Here is a 24475-nt window from a genome sequence, read left to right on the forward strand (position 1 = left end):
CCGACTCCGATTCCGGAACCGATTTCTATTCTGGAACCGATTTCGATTCCGGAGCCGATTCCGATTCCGGAGCCGATTCCGATTCCGGAGCCGATTCCGATTCCGGAGCCGATTCCGATTCCGGAACCGATTCCGATTCCGGAGCCGATTCCGATTCCGGAGCCGATTCCGATTCCGGAGCCGATTCCTAAAACTGATTCTGGACCTACGAAGTGGAATCGATTCCACAAAATTTCGGAGCTAGTCGGAATCGATTCCGACCAAAACTTCATTTTTCCCATCACTAATTTTTTTTAACTGGTGTTCAAAAATAAGGTTATTTGTTACGCACGTAAAGTACCAATGAATCTTATTTACTAACACTTATAAGTAATAACAATTATAATCATGATGCTGATCCGGCTAAATGAAGTGCGCACAGTTGTCTCACCTAACGCGCAGTATGTTGTAGACATGTTGCGCATTGAACCATCTCTCCCTTTAGTGCTTTGTTCTGTAAGGACATCCTGAAATAAGTAGTTCTTCCCACCCGCGAGCAAATCGTTACAAATTCAATTTTAACTTTCAAGCCATCAACATCCGCCGCTTTCTCGCTCGGAACTTCAGCAAGGCTTTTTAGCATATGGCCGCTTAGGGCCTCTCGACTACATCCGCCTCTTGCGTTTTCCTTGTCCTGACTCAACCAATATTGCGGAGTAGTAGATTTGAGGGAGTAGTAGATTTCGGGCGGTCCCGTGGTACGTGGTCGACAACTCGAACGACTCAATAACATGCCCGTCATGGGTTCAAGCCCAGAATGGACCGTCCGCCCATAGCAAGGATTGAATATCCGGCTACGTGGTAATGAATTAAGTCTCGAGCCTGTATAGGCCGGCATGTCCGCGTAGGACGTTACGCCAAATAAAAGAAGATTTGAGGGAGTTTATATGTTTGACGTCCTGGGTATAACAACCCGTTTTACAGGATATTATGTACTACACTTATCTGCCGATGATGACGGTGTATGTAGTACTCGAGGTGCTTAAGGTGCATAAAGCCAACTATACTGGCTTAATGAATAATTGATTTAATTGGAATATCAACCATTTCATAATAAATTTAATTCGCATGTTTTCGAAATAGGATTTTTTTATATTGCCTTGAATATCTTGATTTATAATGGGAAGGTATGAGATGGAATACGTTATCAGCAGGTGGCCAATTTGCGTCTTCAATTACTAAAAAAAATCATTATATCCAATACCATGTGATTTCAAATCGGTTTGTGTAAACAAACAATCTAAGTGACCATTGCCCTAATTACCCGCGAGCTAGCAGTGGTGCATGGAGCAAGTCCTTTCGCAGCAACGCGCGTTGCTAAGAGAGCTCTGTTCTCACCGCTTTCTTTCTCTCTCTCGCTGAATGTTTACTCTCACGTCATTGTGGCGATTTTCGATTTTACATATAGTGTGATAACTTCCATGAAGACCGCGGAAGTCAAAAAAAAAAAGGGTGACATAAGTTGTAAATGGATCGAGTTGTGTTTTTTGCCAACAAGTAAAACCGCAGAAATATCACCAGATTGAATCTCTACTCATCATAGCTATTTATTTTAAACTTTCTCAGGAGTATTGAGAAGTAATGCAATAAAAGCTAATCTTTCCTTACTGCTCAAAGCACTCAAAGCCTATTCATCTCACTGCATAACTCCTACGCAAAAAGCATTTTTGCAGCGACTGGAAAGTAACTCAGCGTCAAACTTCACTAAAGTTAAAGTAGAGAGATTATGAAGAAATTATAGGTATTGGAGCAAAATGGCTTTACTCTCTTTTTATTTTTTTATTATGATCCTTATCACTAGAAATGATAGTCGAAGTATAAATTTAAATTATAATCGTAAGATTACAAACAAATACAGGGTTTTTCAATTGAGTATAGACTAACAGCATACTTTTTTTGAATAGTCGCAATAGATTCTTAACTAGCATCCTCTGTTTTTGATTACGAGCAATCACGCAATTATTTATTTTGTAGTGACCGTTACGGCTTTAGACCGGTTCTAACCGTTCGATTCGCGTTAGACCAGTTCTAGCGATCTTCGCCTAGCAGGCAACAAATTATAGCAGGTACGCCACCTGTCGCTGTGCACCTCAACCTTCCACTGAATCAAGTTAGGCCATGGTTGCCAACTGCGTTGGCAACCGGAGTGAGAATTAGGGAACTAAGGACATGCGGCCCTTAGCTCGGTCTCTTTTGCTCGCTGACCGTTGTAGAGACAGGACGCAATAAAAGTAATTGATAACTCACACACGAGAGTTATAAGTGGTGACCCCGACGAGTGAAATAAAGTAGCTTGTGTTTGTGCAGTGAAGTGAAAAAGCAGTTATTTTTTGTCTTCTCTACGCCAACTGAGTAGACATACGGCAAACGCTAATTGTCGCGAAAAAAATCCTAATACTCGTTAGAGTGGATACATTGCGATAGCGGTGACGCCACGTGTAAAAGCCGTGCTCACGATATACACGAGCACACGCTGATACAGCTAGGACGGCAGGTTAACGGCCGCGCTCACGTCACACGGGCACACGCTGCTTCAGCTGAACGGCTCTGCATTCACGCGAAATTCTCCGGCAGCAGCAAAGAAAGAACGTACGTTAGTACGTATTCAGCGTACGCTACACACACGCTGACAAAAAGGTACATCCAGCGCACGGATTCTGCACAGCAGATTCCCCCGGCAACGGCATTTACGAGGTAAGGTACGTAATAAGTGCACGCTACGCACACTTACACACCTCACGACCTCATGCGCACGGATACGGTACCTCATCGGAAATCCGTCGACGAGCGGCGACCACGAGGTGACTTACGTATTACGTACTAAGTGCACGCTACGCACACCTGCACACCAGTGGCGCAGGAGGAGAGCTATCATCATCGCATCCTCCGTCGGTGACACCAAGTACCACGAGGCAATTGCATTGTCGTCGCACACACATATCGACACACCTCGGTACATGCGTCGCAGTACGTCCAGTGCATCGCAGTTGTACGAGAGCGAGACGTTTAAGGACAAGGAAGTGATCTACAGGTCGACGATCGGCACTATATCCTACAAGTTCGACGGCGCGGGAGAGCGGTAAGCAGCAGCTCACAACGGCAGGGATCGTCACATCATCATCGGAACGGCGGTGTTACCGCTGAAGACCATCTCATCACCATCGGACCGGCGGTGTTACCGCTAAGATCGTCACATCATCACCGGAACGGCAGTGTTACCGCTGCGAACCATCTCATCACCATCGGACCGGCGGTGTTACCGCTGAAGACCGTCGCATCATCATCGGAACGGCGGTGTGACCACTGAAGACCATCACAGCATCTTCCAGGAGCGGAACAACCGCTGAACACCATCGCTGCATCCCCCGGCAGCAGGGTAACCGTTGAAGCATACGGTTAAGGGAAACATCTACTCGGTGATTCAATAATTGGCGGTGAGCACGTTCCTTTTTTTATCCTGTTTATATTTTTTTTTTCTCACGCACTTTTCGATCTTGAGATCCAATCATATCATCTAATTATTATATTATAAGAATATTAAGATTAAGATAGCACTAGGATTAGCAGTTAGATTTTTTATCTTATTTTTATAGTTCAATTTCATTTTCTGGTATATTTTTTATCCATTATCCGCTTTCAATCATTCATTGCATTATCGCATTTTCTTTATATTTTTATTACTCGCTAAATTTTCATTATATTTTTTTGCGTTAAATTTTTATCTTAATTCACATACACATAAAATTTGAATTGTATAACATGACATTAGAACGGGAGGTTGAGAGGCCTAGTGCCAGCACGGCGCAGAACCCCACATCAGTGCCACAGGTGGAGCGCATCGCCACCAAGCTACCCCCATTCTAGGATGATATGCCTGAAATTTGGTTTGCTCAGGCGGAGGCTGAGTTTGAGGTATCTCAAATTACAAGGGAGCGCACCCGATACTCGTATCTTATAGGCGCTCTTCCTAAGCAAACCTTAGCGAAAGTGTTGGATGTTATCAAGGCTCCACATGAAAAAACACCATACACTCATTTGAAGGAACAGGTTTTGAGTCGCCTTTCAACCAGTGAGGAGGCCCGACTTTCGAAACTTTTATATCACTTGGAGATGGGTGACAGGTCACCATCCGAACTTTATCGGCACATGGTGCAGCTCGCGGGTGGTTCAGCTGATATCTCTGCTACACTTATACAAAAGTTGTGGAAATCGAGATTACCAAAATCCATTGAGGTAGCACTCATTGCAGTCGATTCTAAGGACCACGATGAGCAAATGAAAATCGCTGATAGACTCTGGGAATGCACCAATTCAGGTAGCGTTTCTGCAATTGAATCTAAGCCAAATCATTTTTCGCACAATTATGCGACTGACGATATTCGTCAAGAAATATCGGAGCTGCGAAACATGATTCGCCAAATGGCTGTCAATTCTAATCATCAGCGGAGGGGACGACAGAGAAATCGCTCAAAATCGCGAAATAGGAACAACACACCCTCACAACAGGGACAACGTCCACTATGTTGGTACCACCACAAATATGGACGGAACGCAACAAAGTGTATCAATCCTTGCAATTTTCATTCAACGCAGGGAGGGAACAATTTATCTCTTCAAAAAAACTAATTTGCTCTGAAGCGTTGACGGATAGCCCACGAGCAATTTTAAGCTCCTCACGTCGTCTCTTCATCAATGATGAGATTACTTTATTCACATTTCTTATAGATACCGGAGCTGACATATCCGTCATTCCACAAAATTTGGTAGGCATTGTAGCCAAACCAACTGACCACATATTAGCTGCAGCCAACGGTAGTACCATTGCTACATATGGCACCAAGCTAATACAAGTATCTCTTGGATTGAGGCGGTCTTTCACTCATACTTTCGTTATAGCAGCGGTGAATCGTCCCATAATAGGAGCTGACTTTATTCACAAACACGGTTTGTTAGTTGATCTTAAGGAACGGCGCCTAATTGATCCAACCACAAATCTTGTGTCAAAAGCTACTATAGCGACAGTGGACACTCCCACACCAAAACATTTTTCTGTGGAAACAAATGAGTTCGGTGAAGTCTTACGACAATACCCTTCGTTGATCGAGCCCCCTGACTACAACACACCAGTCAGTCATTCTGTTTCACACTACATTGAAACAAAAGGCTCTCTACCATTTGCTAAGCCTCGTCGTCTGGAACCGAAGAAACTTAAGATTGCCCAGGCAGAGTTCCAGCATATGCTGAACTTAGGTATTTGCCGGCCGTCTTCTTCTCCAGCTTCTTCGCCACTGCACATGGTTCCCAAAGCAGATCATGACTGGCGACCATGTGGGGATTATCGACGACTAAACGCCATAACTACACCCGATCGATATCCCATACCACACGTGCAAGATTTCACAATGAACTTGCATGGGTGCAAATTTTTCTCAAAATTGGACATTGTACGGGCGTACCACCTTATTCCTATCGCCGAGGAAGATGTCCACAAAACTGCTATTACCACTCCATTCGGATTGTTTGAGTTCCTAAGAATGCCATTTGGTCTTAGGAACGCGAGCCAAACTTTCCAAAGATTCATGAATAGCATTTTTAGAGATCTGGAATTTGTGTTTGTCTATATTGACGACATCCTTATAGCTAGTCCGACGAAAGAAATGCACATTGAACATTTACATAAAGTGTTCCATCGGCTGGCTAGTCATGACATAAAAATAAAGTCATCTAAATGTGTTCTTGGCGTACCATCGTTGGATTTCCTTAGCCACAACATTTCTGAAAAAGGAATAACTCCTTCTTCTTCTAAGGTAGAGGTCATTACTAAATTTCCCTCTCCGTCATCCGTTAAACAACTTCAGCGATTGGTAGGAATGATAAATTACTACCATCGATTTATTCCACAGGTTTCCGACAAGTTGAGACCCTTGTATCAACTCATCGCTGAGCACAACGGCAAAAAGAGTAAACAAAATTTTGAATGGTCAGAGGAATGTGAACAAGCAGTACTTCAAGTAAAACATGACCTATCAAATGCAACCATGTTAGCTCATCCACAGAGTAATGCCAACTATTCTCTCACTACCGACGCTTCTAACTATGCAGTTGGTGCAGTACTACAACAACATCTTAATGGTGAAAGTCAACCATTGGCGTTTTTCTCAAAAACACTAACACCAACCGAACAGAGATACTCAACCTTTGATAGAGAACTACTTGCCATTTTCCTAGGAATCAAACATTTTCGGCATTTTCTCGAAGGGAGAGACTTTACGGTATTAACAGACCACAAACCCCTAACAATGGCGTTAAAATCCAAGGCTGAAAAGTCTCCGCGACAAAGTCGACATCTCGACTTCATCTCCCAGTACACATCTGATATACAGTACATTCGGGGAGAGAGCAATGTAGTAGCGGACGCCTTATCTAGGATTGGGGGCATGGATTCCATAACGGTGTTAACGGATCAAACTTTCTCAAAAGAGCAAAAGAAAGATTCACATTTAAAAATATTGCTGGAAAAACAGAACAGAAAAACTAAATATAAACTGACACAAATATCTTCAAACAATGTTGAGCTATTTATTGAGTCTTCGACAGGAAGACAACGCTTGTATGTTCCCTTGTCTTTGCGCAAGCTTACATTCCAAGGGATCCACAATAACTCACATCCTGGCATTCGGGCTACTAGAAAGCTTACAACCGATCGTTATTTTTGGCCTTCCATGAACAAGGACGTGGGAGATTGGACACGTGCCTGTATTGGATGCCAAAAGGCCAAAATAACACGCCATACTCACTCGCCATTGGAAACTTTCGACATTCCAAAAGGCAGGTTTGACCACATCCACATGGACATCGTTGGTCCTCTACCTCCTTCGGAAGACATGTGTTACCTACTCACAATAGTAGATAGATTTACAAGATGGCCAGAGTGCTATCCAATGGCAGATATGTCAGCAGCTACCATCGCAAAAACATTTGTCGACAATTATGTCTCGCGTTTTGGATGCCCTGAAACCATCACAACTGACCGTGGAAGACAATTTATCTCTAAACTGTTTCAGGAGCTAACCAAGCTCCTTGGGGCCCATCACATAAAGACCACAGCATACCACCCACAATCAAATGGGATGGTCGAAAGATTTCACCGACAACTAAAAGGTGCTATCATGGCAAGTGAAGACTCCATGCGATGGATGAGACGATTACCATTGGTCTTGTTAGGTATTAGGTTGTCTTTTAAAGACGACATTAAGGGATCACCAGCAGAGATGGTATACGGCCAGAGCCTTAGGCTCCCAGCTGAAGTATCTGTACCATCCTCTAAAAACAACTCAGAAGATCTCCCTGACTTTATCGTCAATCTGAAAAAGGCATTTCAAACTTTGAAGCCTACAGCCACTACACAAAAAACTTCGATCACTCCGTATGTTCCTAAAAATCTAAACGAATGCGAACAAGTTTTTGCACGAGTGGACAAAGTAAAAACTGGACTGCAAGCTCCTTACGAAGGACCATTCGACGTAGTTCGGCGTTTCAGAAAATTTTTCATAATCAATAGGAAAGGAAAAAAACGAGTCTATCTCAATAGATCGCCTGAAACCAGCATACCGCTCGTCAAGCATACCAAAGATCAGGCAGAGTGGAGCGGTGATTGGAGAGGTGCGATTCCGCCTTTAACGCTCATATCAAATTCATCTCGTGACTCCGTCACTGGTGGGGGGTTCTGTAGTGACCGTTACGGCTTTAGACCGGTTCTAACCGTTCGATTCGCGTTAGACCAGTTCTAGCGATCTTCGCCTAGCAGGCAACAAATTATAGCAGGTACGCCACCTGTCGCTGTGCACCTCAACCTTCCACTGAATCAAGTTAGGCCATGGTTGCCAACTGCGTTGGCAACCGGAGTGAGAATTAGGGAACTAAGGACATGCGGCCCTTAGCTCGGTCTCTTTTGCTCGCTGACCGTTGTAGAGACAGGACGCAATAAAAGTAATTGATAACTCACACACGAGAGTTATAATTTATTTACCAACATACATGTCTTGCACTCTTGAAGCTGTGACAAATTAAGTACTTAAAAGTTTAAAAATTCAAATTAAGTACTTAAATTAAGTACTCCTACATTATCGGACAATAAGATAGGGCCTTTTTTTCAACGCACCATGCACCCGTTGGTACAGGTTTATGTGTGGTTTGTATCTGTTTGTGTGTGCATGTGTTTGTGTGTGTGTGTGTGTGTGTGTGTGTGTGTTTTTTTTTTTTTTTTTTTTTTTTTAACAAGGAGGGGGAATCTTCGAAAGACTCCCGTTGTCCCACTCGTGTTGACATAGGATTTTTACCCAGTAAACCCCCTCCTTTGGCCATCTACCCTTCCCCATGGGTTCACCTTTCGGTATGCTTCTTGTGGAAGGGCTATGCATTAGCATTACATCTCGCTATTGCAACATGGACCACATTCGCGAGACAGAATGACAGTCCTAGAGACACTCGTAATACCACACAAAAGCACAGAAAGTACGCATTCCCTTGAGTTACAGGCTCACTTCAATTCGTGCATAGATACACTAAACACTTTCACAATACGCACAACACTATTTACGAACGCCCAAGTCATTGATCCGCTTTCCATAAACGCCAGCAGCTTCAACAGTATTGATCGCATGCCGTTTGCTATGACTTCCCATGTTTCAACATTCTTTAACATCACCTCGGTCAGGTTTGTTCCGTTGATTGTTGTTCCGCACTTTACGGTGATTTCATGACGTTCCTCAGCAAAACGAGGGCAATGAAAAAGCACATGTTCTGCTGACTCCACGATGCTCACACACGCTGGGCAGTCTGGCGAGCTTGCGTGACGGTACTTGTGAAGATAACTCAGGAAACACCCATGGCCGGAGAGGAACTGAGTTATGTAGAAGTTAACTTCGCCGTGATGTTCGGGATCAGTGCATGTATCGTACGCCCCTTTGTTGAACAATCCCATTCAGACTGTCACTTTCTCATAGAGAGCTGCTTTGCTGAGGATCTGGATAATCTCGCGATTGAAACTCCGGAGAAACTGCAACACTCAGAATCCTCTGCTAATATGAGGCAGATGGGAACCATGCTTGCGATAACACAAACTGCCACGTGTGATATTGTTTTGTAGGCACAAACAACTCGGATAGCTAGCAATCGGTGCACTCTGTTCACCAACTGTCGGTTTTCCTTTAGCACCAGAACTTGTGTCCAGATCACAGCGTTATAACGCAACCGTGAGATGGCCACGTCAGCTAGAAGTCACCTACAGCTACTCTTGGGCCCTCCAATGTTCGGCATTATTTGTATCAACGAGTTTGCTGCCTTAAAGACGTTGTTACAGGCGTACTCGACATGCTTCCAGAAACTTAAGCGGTCATCGATGATCACACCAAGATATTTTAGATGACGTATCGACTCAATACGTTCATCACCGACCTGGATGCTACCTGACTGCACTGTCTTGTGGCTACTTATGATGAGGAATTCCGTCTTTTTATGGGCGATTTCTAGCCTCATTTGTTGCATCCACGACTCGATTCTGTTTACGGAGTCGGATGTGAGGAGTTCAATCTCTTCTATTGACTCACCAAGGACAATAAGAGCAATATCATCAGAAAAACCTATCACTTCAGCTCCTGGAGGAATCCTTAGGGTCAAAACTCCGTTGTACATAACATTCCAGAGAGTTGGAACCAAAATCGAACCTTGAGGAACGCCAGCGGTGATGCTCATTTTTTGATTCCCAGATCTGTGTCGTATAAAGCACCCGGTGATCCAAATAGCTTTTCAGCAGCCTACAGAGGTACGGTGGAACCATCATCTTGGAGAGAGCTGCATGTATGGCCTCCCAGTTGGCACTGTTGAAAGCATTCTTTACGTCAATCGTAACGATCGCGCAGTATCTGTTTCCTGTCCTCTTTTTTAGCAAGGCGCTTCGTCCTTTCTTTAAAACAGCTGCGATCGCTTCACCAGTAGACCGCCCTTTTCTAAAGCCAAACTTTCTGTCCGACAGTCCGTGTTCGCCTTCCGTATAGACAACTAATCGGTTGAGTATTAGGATTTCTAGTATCTTGGCGAAATTGTCTATCAATCCTAAAGGCCTTAGTGCTGATGCGTCGCCGGGGGGCTTCCCAGGCTTTGGTAGAAGAACGAGTTTTTGTCGCTTCCAGGGTATAGGAAAAAAGCCAGTATCGAAGCAGTTCTGGAACACTGATAAAAAAGCTTCCGGGTACGCTTTGATAGCTGCTTTGATCGCTTCAATGGGAATACCGTCCGGACCAGGTGCCTTCCCCAGTTTGAGATGGTCTGCAGCCTTCTGTAGTTCATCAGCGGATATTGAAACAAGTTCAACATCAGGATTGCGGGGTATATCATGTGGAGTTTGTGGCTCATGGATAGGAAACTCATGTGTTCAATGATAGACTTGAGCACGGTTGGGTTCCTTTCCCTAGGTAGGTCTTGGCCGACCATCTTTCCCATTAGCGTTCGGTAAGCACCAAACGGGTTGTTTTCGGGTTGTGATGTGTGTGTGTGTGTGTGTGTGTGTGTGTGTGTGTGTGTGTGTGTGTGTGAGTGCGCGGGTTTGTGTCTAAAGAAACGTAGCTTGACATGTGCACGGTGCGATGAAAAAAAAGGTCCTATCTTATTGTCCGATACTGTTTCCAACACCTAAGTCCTAAATTATTCTCCTAACATCTCCCTTGATCCAGTGTCGCCAAAATTGAAGATTAATAAAATATTTTCTTACAATGCGTCGGTCGTTAAATTATAATCAAAGTGATGGGACCATGTATTCAATTGCCTTTTCATAGCTACTAACGGTTCGTTATATCCATATAAGGTACGCCTGTTCTCGCCGACAAGTAAGTTACGAGAGCGAAGAGGTCTCGATAGCGCGTTGATATTGATCTTCTCTAGTAAATAAGGGACGTCTAATTCGTTTTTAAATATTTTGGCTACAAATACACATTGGTTAACCTTAAACCGGTGTTGGAGCGTTTGTAGGCTAAGCAGAAGACATCGCGAGCGATAATTTAGCATGGTTGTAACTCCTCTTAATTGGTCACATTTTAAAGCAAGTCTTGTAAACTTCAGTTGTATTGCAACTCTATTCTGTTAATCATCGTAGTGCAATTCGGAAACCAAATAATTGAGCAATACTCCACGCACGAGCGCACAAGACCAGTAAACAACGACTTAAGACATAAGACATCATTACATTCACGGAATTGTCCAAAGATAAAACCTGACATCTTGTATGCCTTGTTAACAGTGTTGTCAATATGTAAACGGAAATTTAAACTAGATTCTAGTGTAACACCTAGATCACAGACTTCCTGGCGACGATCTAACAACGCCTAATAATGCCAAACAACGAATAATTATACTTGATAGTTTTATTTTAGTCTATGAAACGTAATAATGAAACAATTATCAAGGCTAACTCTCAGTCGCAATCCAGCTCCGATCGAGAGCAGGCGTAAATTTGCTAATCTCTAATCTGATAAGCAATCGATAGCGATAGAATCACAAACAAATACTAACAAGCAGCAGGTGTCCTGTTCCTACCAACAAGATGGGGGGGGGAGAGGAAGACACAGAGGTAAAAGGTTTAGACCAATACCAAGAAACAGAGATCCTTCATGCGACGATACACGCGTTAGATCTGATAGTTCCGAAAACAGCTAAGCGCTACTAAGCGAGTATAAAGATACACCAGCAAAGCTTCAGGACGCTGTCCCGAATACCACTACTACAAAAAACTCCACCAGTGCGACGGTAACGTACAAAGTGCCACCTATTGTCGTTTAAAGTTCATTCGTATATTTTGTGCAAAAGTGTGTCATAGAAGCAGGTGTAGTGAGGTACAGCACCAAACAGACAAACAACGGGACCAACGTTCATGTCACTAACACAAGCGTTTACCGAAGCGTGATAAAACACCTACAAAACAGCAACGTTGCATATCATACTAATCAACTTCTTCTTCTTTGGCTCAACAACCGATGCCGGTCAAGGCCTGCCAACACACTTGTGGGGTTGGCTTTCAGTGACTTATCAACTAATCAACTAGATGAAGAAAAATCTACAAAAATAGTTTTGTATGGCCTACACGATCTCCCAACCGATGAAGTGATGGAGATCTTAAAAGAATTTGCAACCAACCAATATAAAAAAGTTACAGATCAGGCAAAAGCGATACGATGATCAAGCAGTATACCTACTGCACTTTCCGGTGGGTACAATATCCATGCATCTTCCCAGAACCATCCCTGCTCTAGGTCACTGTGTAGTAAAATGGAGCTATTTTTCGAAGCAAATAATTGTAATCGCGTCTCTAGATGCAACAAATGTGCTGACGATCATAATTCGTCAGTATGCCCATTCACAGCTGGGTCATCTTTAAGTGATGGCAAAGTGCCAGAGCACAAACTTAAATGCGCGAATTGCGGCGGCAACCATACAGCTACTTTCAGCGGATGTCCTAAAAGTCCCGCTGCCAATATACCTAAAGAACCGAAACGTAGAACTTCTTTCAACATGGAAAAATAGTTTTCCTGCTCTACCACAGACAAAAACAATTCAGGGATGAAAACAACTTGAACAAAACACAGCCAAATTTGTTAACTTTAGACAAAATGAGGCCGCGTCAGACGAACTATTTAATTCTTCTGAAATCATTACAATTGTAGGCGAAGTATTTCAGAAGCTACAAAAGTTCAAAACAAAGCAGGATCAAATAACAGTGATCTTTAAGGTAGTTGCTAAATTTTGTTTCCCGTGATGGATTGTCCAGATAATTTTAATATTTCCTACTGGAATGCTAATGGCATTGCCAACAAAAAAATAATTTAATCTAGTATTTCAGCCGATATGATATTGATGCAATATTGATTGTGGAGACATTTCTGAAACCAGTGCACGCTTTTTCTATTCCGAATTACATAGTATACAGAGTTGATAGATTATCGGGACCAAAAGGTGGTGTTCCAATAGATCAAATCCAATGATCAAATACATTTTTAGACACCAATTGCTAAAACAAAATAAACTAGGGATAATCGAAACATTAAGTGTTAAAGTGCTCACTAGACTAGGAGAATTTACTTTAAAAGCAGCATATCATCCAGATAAAAACACAAACTTAGCTACTTTTCAACAAGATATCAAGAAACTTTCAGCGCGAAACGACAACTATTTCATCTGTGGCGATTTAAACGCTCGACATAAATCATCGAATTGTGTCTATACAAATTCAGCTGGAAAACTCCTCTTTGCAGAAGCACAAAAAGGTAAATTTTCTATACATTTTCCAGATAAACCAACATACATTCCTATCGACCCCACAAGAAATACTTCAACGTTGGACTTAATGCTATCAAAAAATCTGTGTACAATATCAAACACTCATCAGCTAATTTGGTTTCCAAGAAAGGTATTTATAGCTTCAAAAAGCAAACTGGAATATTTTCAAAAATATTATAAATAATAGTATCGACTTGACCACAATACACCGAAATGACATAATTAACGCTACACAAATCGATCATATGCTACATAACTTAACCCCACTTATTACAACAGCTAAACAATGAGCCATTCCGAAAGCAATTCCTGTAAAATAAATCATTATCATTCCAGATTATATTATTGCTCTAATAAAACTAAGAAATAAATACAAGAAAAAATGGCTAAGCCACTGACTTAATATTACCTTTAGGAATTATTATAATGCACTTAAAACAGAGATAGAGCATCAAATGTCACTAGCCCGTAACAGAGCTTGGTCTGATGAATTAAAAAGCATAAATAAATAACAAAATAATACAAATAACCTGTTCAATTTTGTAAAAATAGTTAAAAACAAACAACATACTATACAAACTCTAAAGCTAGGAAACAACATCTTCCTAAGAGTCACTGAAAAATGTAACGCCCTCAAAACAAATTTTGAAAACTCTCATTACTTAACTTACAACACAATTCCAATGGAAAGGAAAGTAACGAAAAACAATAGAATTTTTTTGCGAGAAACCAAAATCACTCCTTGGATCCAGTTTACTTAGTAAAACCAAAATTACTCATGAACATAATCAAAAATCTTAAAAATAAAAAGTCAGCAGGCTGTGACGAGATTAACAACACAGAGATGAAAATACTTCCTTAAAAGGCAGTTCTCCACCTCAAAATAATATTTAATGGTTGTCTTAAACTAGGTTACTTTCCTTCACAATGGAAAAAAGCAAATATAGTGGCTATTCCAAAACCCGGAAAAGATCATTCTAATCCTGGAAACTATAGACCAATGAGCTGCCATACAGACCATACAGACATTAACAACATCATCCCACAACTCACCAGATACATTGACTCAAAAATCATATTATAGAAAATCGGAATAGAAAAAGATCCACGGGTCAAGTTTTGTTAGACACTGAAAAAGTTTTCGATTCCATTTGGCACGACGGCCTGGTATATAAACTAATTCAATCTAATTCTCCTGCGTATATTATAAAAATAATTCGGTCCTTACTCAGCAATCGAAAAAGCTTAGTTCATATTGGTCACACTAAATCAAATTTCTTTAAACCCATAGAGGGAGTACCACAAGGTAGTATATTATCGCCAATACTATTTAATATATTTATTTCTGACATTCCCACTAAAAATAACTGTATAAATTAACTATATGCAGACGACCTAGCAATCGTGGCTACGGCCAGAAGTCCGAGCTCGATAATCAAAGCCTTAAAAGGCACATTGAAAGCATACGCCAAGTTCTGTAATAGATGGAAGCTTAAAACAAACGCAAATAGAACTGAGACAATCTTCTTTACAAGAAAAACTAGTTTACGCAAATTACCTAGTAATGAAGTTAGCTTTGCAAGGAAACATTATATGGAAAGGTCAAGTTAAATACCTTGGAATATATTTAGAAAAACGCATGACATTTAAAACCCACATAGAAAATTAATTAGAAAAAGTAGGCAAATCACTAAAAATTTTATATCCTCTCCTAAATAGGAAATCAAATCTAACATTGCAAAACAAAAAAATTGGTTTACAAGGCTTATATACGCCTGGTTTTTACGTACGCAGCGCCGGCATGGATTACTTGTGCGTACTCACATAGAAAAAAAACTTCAAGTTAAACAAATCAAAATATTGAAAATGGTCATCAACTTACCGCCTTGGCATAACACAAACAATTTACACAAAAGAAGTAATTTAGTAAAAATGGAAGAATTCATTGGAAATCAAAATGGAAATTACGCAAACAAATGCCACCATAGCTCAATTAGCATAATCAATCAACTACTTGAACAACGTATCTAAGCATAAAATATGAGTTCATAATTTTCTGTACAAAGCTCTCCTCTTCTCTATCGAATTAAGGATTAGGTTTAGCAAATGTAGGTTAAGAAATAAGTAAGATATATTTATTTTTAGGGTAAGTCTAAAATTGCATGGTTTTTTTTTGCACTTTTCCCATATACTCAGATTTAAAATCAGCAAACAACATATACAGTGAATCCTCTCTTAATTGACACCTCTCCAATTTGAAAAACCTCTCTTATTTGAACATTTTGCACAGTCCCTTGATTTCCAGTACATTTTTGTTCCTCTAATTTGGAAAACCTCTGAAATCTGTGTCCCTCTTATTTGTGTATGGTGTTGCCATGGTTATTGAATGATGTATGCTCAAATTGGCAATCGTATGCACAGTTTCCTATAGTAACAGTTGAGGCTGCATACTAAATGTTCTGTCTCTTTCTTGTTTGTATGGACCTTTCATTCACTTTCAACCTCTCTAATTTGAAACCCCCTCTTATTCGACAGTCCCATCGCCTCTCAAATAAGAGAGGGTTCACTGTATTCAACTCAGCTATGCTAAATAAATTCCCGATTTTTGAGGAGAGCACTTTGCGTACCCAATGTTAAAGAACGATTGATTATATATGTTTTTTTCTTTCTATTCACAATAAACATCTCTACTACTACTACTCAAGGCTAACTCTAGATCATTTTTTAGACACCAAGTACCAAACCCATTTATAATATTTTGAAGGATGATGCAATCGTTAGGACTCTTAAAACTCGGTAAAAACAGTTTGACGTCGTCAGCATACATTAAACAAGTATCAGGCGGCACACAATAAGTCAAATCATTAAATAACCGACCTGCATTTGTCTAGTAGAGCTTTATGAACAGCAATTTCGATTTGCCCCACCACACATGGATGTGATTAAAAGGTCACCCTTCTTATTCACTGGGAACATCGTTCTATACGTCGGGAAAGGTGCTAGAATCCAAAGATGCTTTAAAAATTTGTTGTAGTGGTGCGATCAAGATACTACTACATCGCTTAAAAATAAACTACTAGATCGCTTATTACGGACAGAATCCATCTGGCCCAGGAGAGTACGAGCATTTCATTTTACGTATTCCATCTTCAATGGTCTTTGCAGATGAGTAGATGTCAGAAATCTGGCTATCAACCGAATCACGGCTTAACTCATACCCTCGGAACACCACACCTATTGGCTAAATAGACGGGGATAATGCCTGATCTCGAAATGATTCAGGAAATCCGATTTTAAATTATATAAAAGTTACTGAGATGCGATTTTTTGGCAGCAGCTTGAACACTAGCACATCATTTATACCTAGTTTTTGTATTACATATGACATCAACTCATCTTCTGTTGTATCAGGTGAAAGACGTGAGACAAACATCCAAAATTGGCGCTGAGTTGGGTAAGGTACCGTTCTCAGTTCAGTTCCTGATTGTACCATGCCTTGTTGGAGGGACAGGCGGATGCTATGGGTTGGGGGTGACCGGTCAACCAATCTCCGCTTAGGTGCACTTGCTAATTGATGTTCATCTGTGGTGCGATCAGTGCGTTCATGTCGTGGTGTATTTGATGAATTTACAGTGGCATATGAAGGTATTAGTGATGGTGCAGTATAGGTGGGTGTTGGTGCTAAGGACACAGCTCGTGTATCTGCTAGTTGTTGACGTAGAGACACTAATACATCGTTCTTGTGTGTTTCTAACATTGTCGAGACTTGTTGATCGAGATGCCCTAAAACATCTTTCTTTATATCGGCTATTGCAGTGTTGATTATGGATTCAATAACTGACTTACTATCTTGACGATTTTGTTTACATTGACCGCAGAACCAGGATAGGGGTGTAGCTGAGCGTTTCAGCTCCTTGATACAGGTGTTGTTGATACCCAGACAGCCGCAATGATAAATGCCCTTACAAATACCATCACACACGTAGTGCTCTGTATTGCCAATATCGATATTACAAACAGGACACACGCCAGACATGTTGATGTGGGTGAGTTTTGGCTTGTTGGCAAAATACGTAATTATAAATGCAGCCAGAACAGGTTTAAATTAATGGTGATAAACAAACTGCTGTTAACACGGATCCACACACTACACAGCAACCGATCACGCACAACTTAGAGAGTAATGGACTCAAAACAACCGTTTATCACAAATGTAAACACGGGGCGTCAATATGAGCGTCTGCTTCCAGTGACGTTAATTCATATTATTAAATTAAGTTTAGTGTAACATCTGAACAATTTTTAAGTCTTAAAACCTATGCTCATACCACCATAAGGTGTGTGCAAAGTTTCGTTGAAAATGATCCAGCCGTTTCGGAGGTTGCTCGCAACAAACACCGTGACACGAGATTTTTATATACATAGATAATTCCAGAAATAAAGCGGTATTTTTTTTTTTAAATCTTATTTTGGATATTTTTTTATATAGCACCTTTTGAGGTAGTGGTTTTGATGTCGGTAAATGTTGTTCGCTACAACGAAATTCATTTTAGCAAGTTGCGTTCTCGTTCGTTTGTATACGCCATATAGAGATTTTTTTTCTTTTTGAGCAGGCGAAGATGTTTAATAAACCACAGTGGACCAACATGGGGAACCCAAGCGAAATTTTTCGGGGATAATGAACACAAACTCATACCATCTCTTTCTATTCATCAGCCCTACTCTCTCACACGCATCGATGAACTTTAACACATCTCTTTGTTCATTGTACTATATTTGAAGGGTTTAAAAGTGATAGATAACAATTCATGTTCATGAACTAGTTATGGTCTGTAATCTTTCTTAATTTCGGAAGAATTAACTGAAGGCTGAAGAATTGCGTGTTTTCTGTTTTAGCGCTCAATCACGAATGACATCTCTATTTGACAGTATTGCCTGAGATACTTAAACCTAGGTGTGATCGCACAAACAAGATGTACATATAGAAAAGGTGTATGTGTAAGGATGTCAAGGTGTATGTGTGAGGTATATACAAATTCGAATTTCTAATTTCTACAGCTCGGCCATCCTGACGAGAAATTGACCTCAATTTTTCCTGCATATGTATAGCCCTACCCTTAATCTTAAGTGTAGCTTTATGAACATATTCCGATCAAGCTCCCCCCAGAGGCACTATCCATCTTCTCAACTTGTCCGACTCCAACACTCCATCATATGGTATTTGCGTCATTTGTATTCCATCGATATCACGTATAACATATCTGTCATTAGGTAAACGTTTGTGGATAACGTATGGACCTTTATATCTGGCAATGAGTTTTTTGTTTGAATTTGGTGTGTTATCTACATTTTTAATTACAACAAACTCTCCTTCATTGAATACGGGAGCAGGGCGATGGTGTTTAGCATGTTGTTTCTCATTATTTTGTTGTGATTTTAAAATATTGAATGATGCTTCTGCACGTATAGTTTCTAAATCTGAAAATGCTTTGTTTTTGTCTTCTAAATATTCGGTCAATATATCTACTGAAGGGCCTCGTTGGTTAACACCAAACAATAGCATAGAAGGGGAAAAACGAGTGGACGAATGAATGGTATTATTAAGAGCGTATTCTGTAGATAGCAAATGGGTCACCCAATCTACATGGTCGGTCTGATTTGATAATTTGCTCAATATGGGACGAATAATGCGATTGACCCTTTCCACTTGACCATTAGCTTGTGGTGATCCTGTGGCATTCAACACATGGCTAATTCCGCGAGAAGAAAGGAAATTGGAAAATGCGGCTGAAGTGAAGCATGTACCTCGATCGCTAATTATTCTTTTAGGTCGACTGTAGTAAGAGAAATATTGTTTTAGAGCATTGCACACCTCTTTTGTACTAGTGGAAGTTGTTGGATACAATTTAACGAATTTCGTAAATGCGTCTATTACTACCAATAAGTATTTTTTCTTTAAAGATGATGTAGGTAGCGGTCCAAAATGGTCAATGTGCAAGGTATCAAATGGGTAAGGTTCTTTTTGGATGCTATGAAGGTTCCGATTATTTACTCTAGATGGAGCAGAGTGAATAATGCACTTCAAGCAGTTATTTATAAAGTTTATTATCCGTGTTTTTCTGTTAGGAAACCAATAATTCTGATCTATTTGGTTGCAACATTTTTCGGCTCCCAAATGACCTATTTGTTCGTGTATTGATCGTATCAGATTATTAACCATTTCTGTTGGCACGTATAATTTTAGCCTATTAGAAGGTGATCGTTTGAATACAATACCGTCTTGTAATTGGTAACCTTCGACATCCGTCGTCTCTAACTCTTTTTTCAGAGTTTGGATAAGCGGATCCCTAGCTTGAGCTACACGTATTTGGAAGTCAATATCAACATCATCGAAGGCAGCCAAATGTTCCAGTCGGCTTAATGCGTCTACATGACTCATTGCTAATCCAGGGCGATGTTGAATAATGTAATTATAATTCTCCAGGAACAGTGACCAACGTGCTATCTTTGCGGACGAATTTCTATTTTTAAGCGTTTCTACCAGAGAATTACAATCAGTCACTATCTTTATTGGAATGCCGTGTACATAGGTATGGAAACGTTTGAGCGCATATATAACGGCCAATGTTTCAAGCTCGTAGCTGTGCAATTTAGCTTCATCAGCCGAAGTGGTTTTGGAAAAATACGAAATAGGGTGATATCTACCATCATCCTGTTTTTGCAAAAGCACAGAACCAAAAGCTATCGAACTTGCGTCACAGTGAAGTTCAGTTTCGCGTTTAGGGTCGTATATGGCAAGCACCGGAGCTACTATCAATTTATCTCGGAGTGTTTCAAATGCTTTTTTACACTCATCATCAAAAATAAATGGAACATTGTTTTTCAAAAGATTAGTAAGTGGTTTTGCAATACTAGAGAAATGTGGAACAAACCTCCGGAAAAACGAAAAAAGACCTAAACATTGTTGTACCTGTTTTGTGTTCTGAGGAACAGGATAGTTTTTGATAATTTTTACATGATTATCGCTAGGACATATACCTGAATGATTGGCCTTGTATCCTAAGTAATCCAATTCATCGTAAGCAAACTTACATTTATCAAGCCGTAGCTCCAACCCATTATTTCGTAGAGTATGCAAAACTTCACTAACTATTTCAAGATGTTCTTTAAAGTCTTGAGAAGCTATGAGAATGTCGTCAATGTATACAACCAGCTTTTCATTCTCGATGAATTTCCGCAAAATTGTATTAATGAAACGCTGAAATTCAGCTGGCGCGTTTTTTAATCCGAAGGGCATACGCGTGTACTCGTACTGGCCGTCTGGAGTAACAAACGCTGTGAATTTAATTGAATCCTCGTCCATTGCCACTTGATGAAAACCACTCTTTAGGTCTAGTAACGTAAAGAATTTTTTATTGCCCAAGTGTTCTAGGCACGTCTCTATGAGTGGAAGCGGGTAGTTGTCGCGGATTGTTACTTTATTAAGAGGTCGGTAGTCGACACACTTACGAATTTCGCCATTTTTCTTCCTAACGAGTACCAGTGCGGAAGCATAAGGAGAGTTACTGGGTCTTATTATATTTTTCTCTAATAAATCCTTCACAATGACTTTTACTTTATTCCTTTCATCGAAAGAAAGTCGTCTAGGCTTTGTGAAAATAGGAGTATCATGAGTTAAGCTAATTCGCATTTTATGAGCAGATGGTATTATATGTTTATCCGGAAAATTAATGTAATTATTGGACACTATTGATCTTAAAGCAATGCCTTGTTCTTTAGAAAGATGTTCTCCAACATTTATAGTGCTAGCCTCATCGCTAATATTTATAGAACACATTTCAGAAAAAGTTGTGTCATATTGTTGTTTATGTTCAGATTTGTCTGATATCGAAATGAATTTTGAAGAAATATTGGGATCGGACAATTTCGAATCTTTGCATACCTCTGGTAAGGGAGCCTGGATCGAACTACGTAAAAGACCCAACGTTTGGAGCTTATGGTAAAAACCCGGTTTTTTTAAGTTCAGAATTTTATCTTTATTTAAATTCATCAGCATAAGTTTGCTGTAATGTTTACGGAATTGAGCGAGTGTGATGTTAAATTCTGATAACAAATCTCTCCCTACTATCATGGATAGGGACATGTAGCTTTTTGGTAAAATATAGAAATTGTGAATGAATGTTTGATTACGAAAACTAAGTTTTAGCTGTACTGTTCCAAGAGTTTGTAAATTCACATTTCCTATTCCTCGAAATCCACTTGGTTGGGGAGCGCTTAGTTTTGTAACCGGAACAATGGCTTCATTTATGAAGCTTTTAGAGCTACCGGAATCAAAAAGAGATGTTATAATTAACCCTGGGCTCCAAACATTGTTTCTCTTAAAAGCTACACTTACCTCCTGATAGGCCTCAAGTTGAACGAAGTTTCCATTTTCCCCAGAATCTAGATGCGCTGTTTCATTGTCGTTGCCCTGTACCGCAGCAACCGTTAGTTGACGTCTATCTGGGACAGGACAGTTGCGAATGACATGTGATGTGCTACCACATCGGAAACAGGAACCCGGAGCTCGGCGAGGTTGTGTGCATTGCGATGAATGATGTCCATGATTCGAGCAGTTATAACATCGAAGAGGTTCTGTCGTCGTTTGTCTTGGTGGAATCGGTCTCGGGGAAATGGTGTTGATGTGAGATGGGCTGCGGCGTTCTGGGTTTTTGCGCAACAGAAGATGGGATTCATATCGCTTAATGTTGTCAATCAGGTCGTAAATATCGCGGTAATCCTTGGTCACAAGGCTATCATAGAGAGGGTCACGAGAAAGTCCTCTGATGACATAAGTTATGATAGCCTCCTCACTCACGTGGCCTGACATTCCCAGCGCATTTACTCGGTATACATAGCTTGTGTACGACTCAGAAATTTTCTTGTAGACCGATGCTAATTGGCTATGAATAACGGCTTCGTTACAGCGATCAGGAAAAGCCTTTTTAATTGTGTCAGCGAATTCGTCGAATGTCTTCAAAGTGTTACGGAAGCCATTGTACCATTCGCTTGCTGCTCCAGTCAACCGACTGCCTGCATATAAAAGCATCGTGCGATCCTGCCATCCATATAATTCGCTATTGTAGCGAATCGTATTGATCCACTTATTGATACCGAGGCCGTCAGAAAATTCCGGTATCAAATGTTTCAACTCCTCGGGATGAACCAATCGACCATCCGTAAACGTCTGCCGCTGTTCCATTTCCATAATTTTTGCTCGTAGCGCCATTAATTCCAATTGATGAGAAGTTGCGTCGAATGAAGCACCTTGCGTCGAAGATGTCGGAGCAGCTTTGTCTTTCATCAAGATGGCGGCTGCTGCAACGTGGTTTCCATTGTTCGTCACTTCGTCTTCATCTGCACACACTCTTTGAGGAATGAAATTCTGGGTTGATTGTTCCTCCATTTTGTTTTTCGGTACACTTTGCTCGTACAACATGCGTAGTTGTGGTAAAGTTGCTTTCGGAGGCACTTCGATGTTAGCAACTTCCAAAGCACAAAGAAGTTCCTCTTTTGTAAGCATTTTTCGGCACAAACGGTTTATCCCACTTCTGAATTGTAATCTTTCTTAATTTCGGAAGAATTAACTGAAGGCTGAAGAATTGCGTGTTTTCTGTTTTAGCGCTCAATCACGAATGACATCTCTATTTGACAGTATTGCCTGAGATACTTAAACCTAGGTGTGATCGCACAAACAAGATGTACATATAGAAAAGGTGTATGTGTAAGGATGTCAAGGTGTATGTGTGAGGTATATACAAATTCGAATTTCTAATTTCTACAGCTCGGCCATCCTGACGAGAAATTGACCTCAATTTTTCCTGCATATGTATAGCCCTACCCTTAATCTTAAGTGTAGCTTTATGAACATATTCCGATCAAGCTCCCCCCAGAGGCACTATCCATCTTCTCAACTTGTCCGACTCCAACACTCCATCATATGGTATTTGCGTCATTTGTATTCCATCGATATCACGTATAACATATCTGTCATTAGGTAAACGTTTGTGGATAACGTATGGACCTTTATATCTGGCAATGAGTTTTTTGTTTGAATTTGGTGTGTTATCTACATTTTTAATTACAACAAACTCTCCTTCATTGAATACGGGAGCAGGGCGATGGTGTTTAGCATGTTGTTTCTCATTATTTTGTTGTGATTTTAAAATATTGAATGATGCTTCTGCACGTATAGTTTCTAAATCTGAAAATGCTTTGTTTTTGTCTTCTAAATATTCGGTCAATATATCTACTGAAGGGCCTCGTTGGTTAACACCAAACAATAGCATAGAAGGGGAAAAACGAGTGGACGAATGAATGGTATTATTAAGAGCGTATTCTGTAGATAGCAAATGGGTCACCCAATCTACATGGTCGGTCTGATTTGATAATTTGCTCAATATGGGACGAATAATGCGATTGACCCTTTCCACTTGACCATTAGCTTGTGGTGATCCTGTGGCATTCAACACATGGCTAATTCCGCGAGAAGAAAGGAAATTGGAAAATGCGGCTGAAGTAAAGCATGTACCTCGATCGCTAATTATTCTTTTAGGTCGACTGTAGTAAGAGAAATATTGTTTTAGAGCATTGCACACCTCTTTTGTACTAGTGGAAGTTGTTGGATACAATTAACGAATTTCGTAAATGCGTCTATTACTACCAATAAGTATTTTTTCTTTAAAGATGATGTAGGTAGCGGTCCAAAATGGTCAATGTGCAAGGTATCAAATGGGTAAGGTTCTTTTTGGATGCTATGAAGGTTCCGATTATTTACTCTAGATGGAGCAGAGTGAATAATGCACTTCAAGCAGTTATTTATAAAGTTTATTATCCGTGTTTTTCTGTTAGGAAACCAATAATTCTGATCTATTTGGTTGCAACATTTTTCGGCTCCCAAATGACCTATTTGTTCGTGTATTGATCGTATCAGATTATTAACCATTTCTGTTGGCACGTATAATTTTAGCCTATTAGAAGGTGATCGTTTGAATACAATACCGTCTTGTAATTGGTAACCTTCGACATCCGTCGTCTCTAACTCTTTTTTCAGAGTTTGGATAAGCGGATC

At 40.4% G+C, this 24475-nt stretch overlaps 1 protein-coding gene across 1 annotated transcript; it reads right to left on the reverse strand.

The window, feature by feature from the left end:
• Positions 1-18221: 18221 nt before the first annotated feature.
• On the reverse strand, positions 18222-24010 carry LOC121601741. Its single transcript, XM_041930548.1, has 2 exons — positions 21761-24010; positions 18222-21686 (listed from the first exon to the last, which is right to left on the reverse strand). Exons 1-2 carry the CDS (start codon positions 22925-22927, stop codon positions 21681-21683), a joined length of 1173 nt encoding a protein of 390 aa, XP_041786482.1. The 5' UTR covers positions 22928-24010; the 3' UTR covers positions 18222-21680.
• Positions 24011-24475: the final 465 nt, after the last annotated feature.

Source organism: Anopheles merus, unplaced genomic scaffold (genome assembly GCF_017562075.2).
Source record: "Anopheles merus strain MAF unplaced genomic scaffold, AmerM5.1 LNR4000161, whole genome shotgun sequence".
In the NCBI taxonomy this organism is placed as follows: Eukaryota; Metazoa; Arthropoda; class Insecta; order Diptera; family Culicidae; genus Anopheles; species Anopheles merus.

Excerpts from the sequence above, each read along its gene's own strand:
- LOC121601741 (XM_041930548.1), bottom strand. The coding sequence starts at position 22,927 with ATGCTTACAAAAGAGGAACTTCTTTGTGCTTTGGAAGTTGCTAACATC.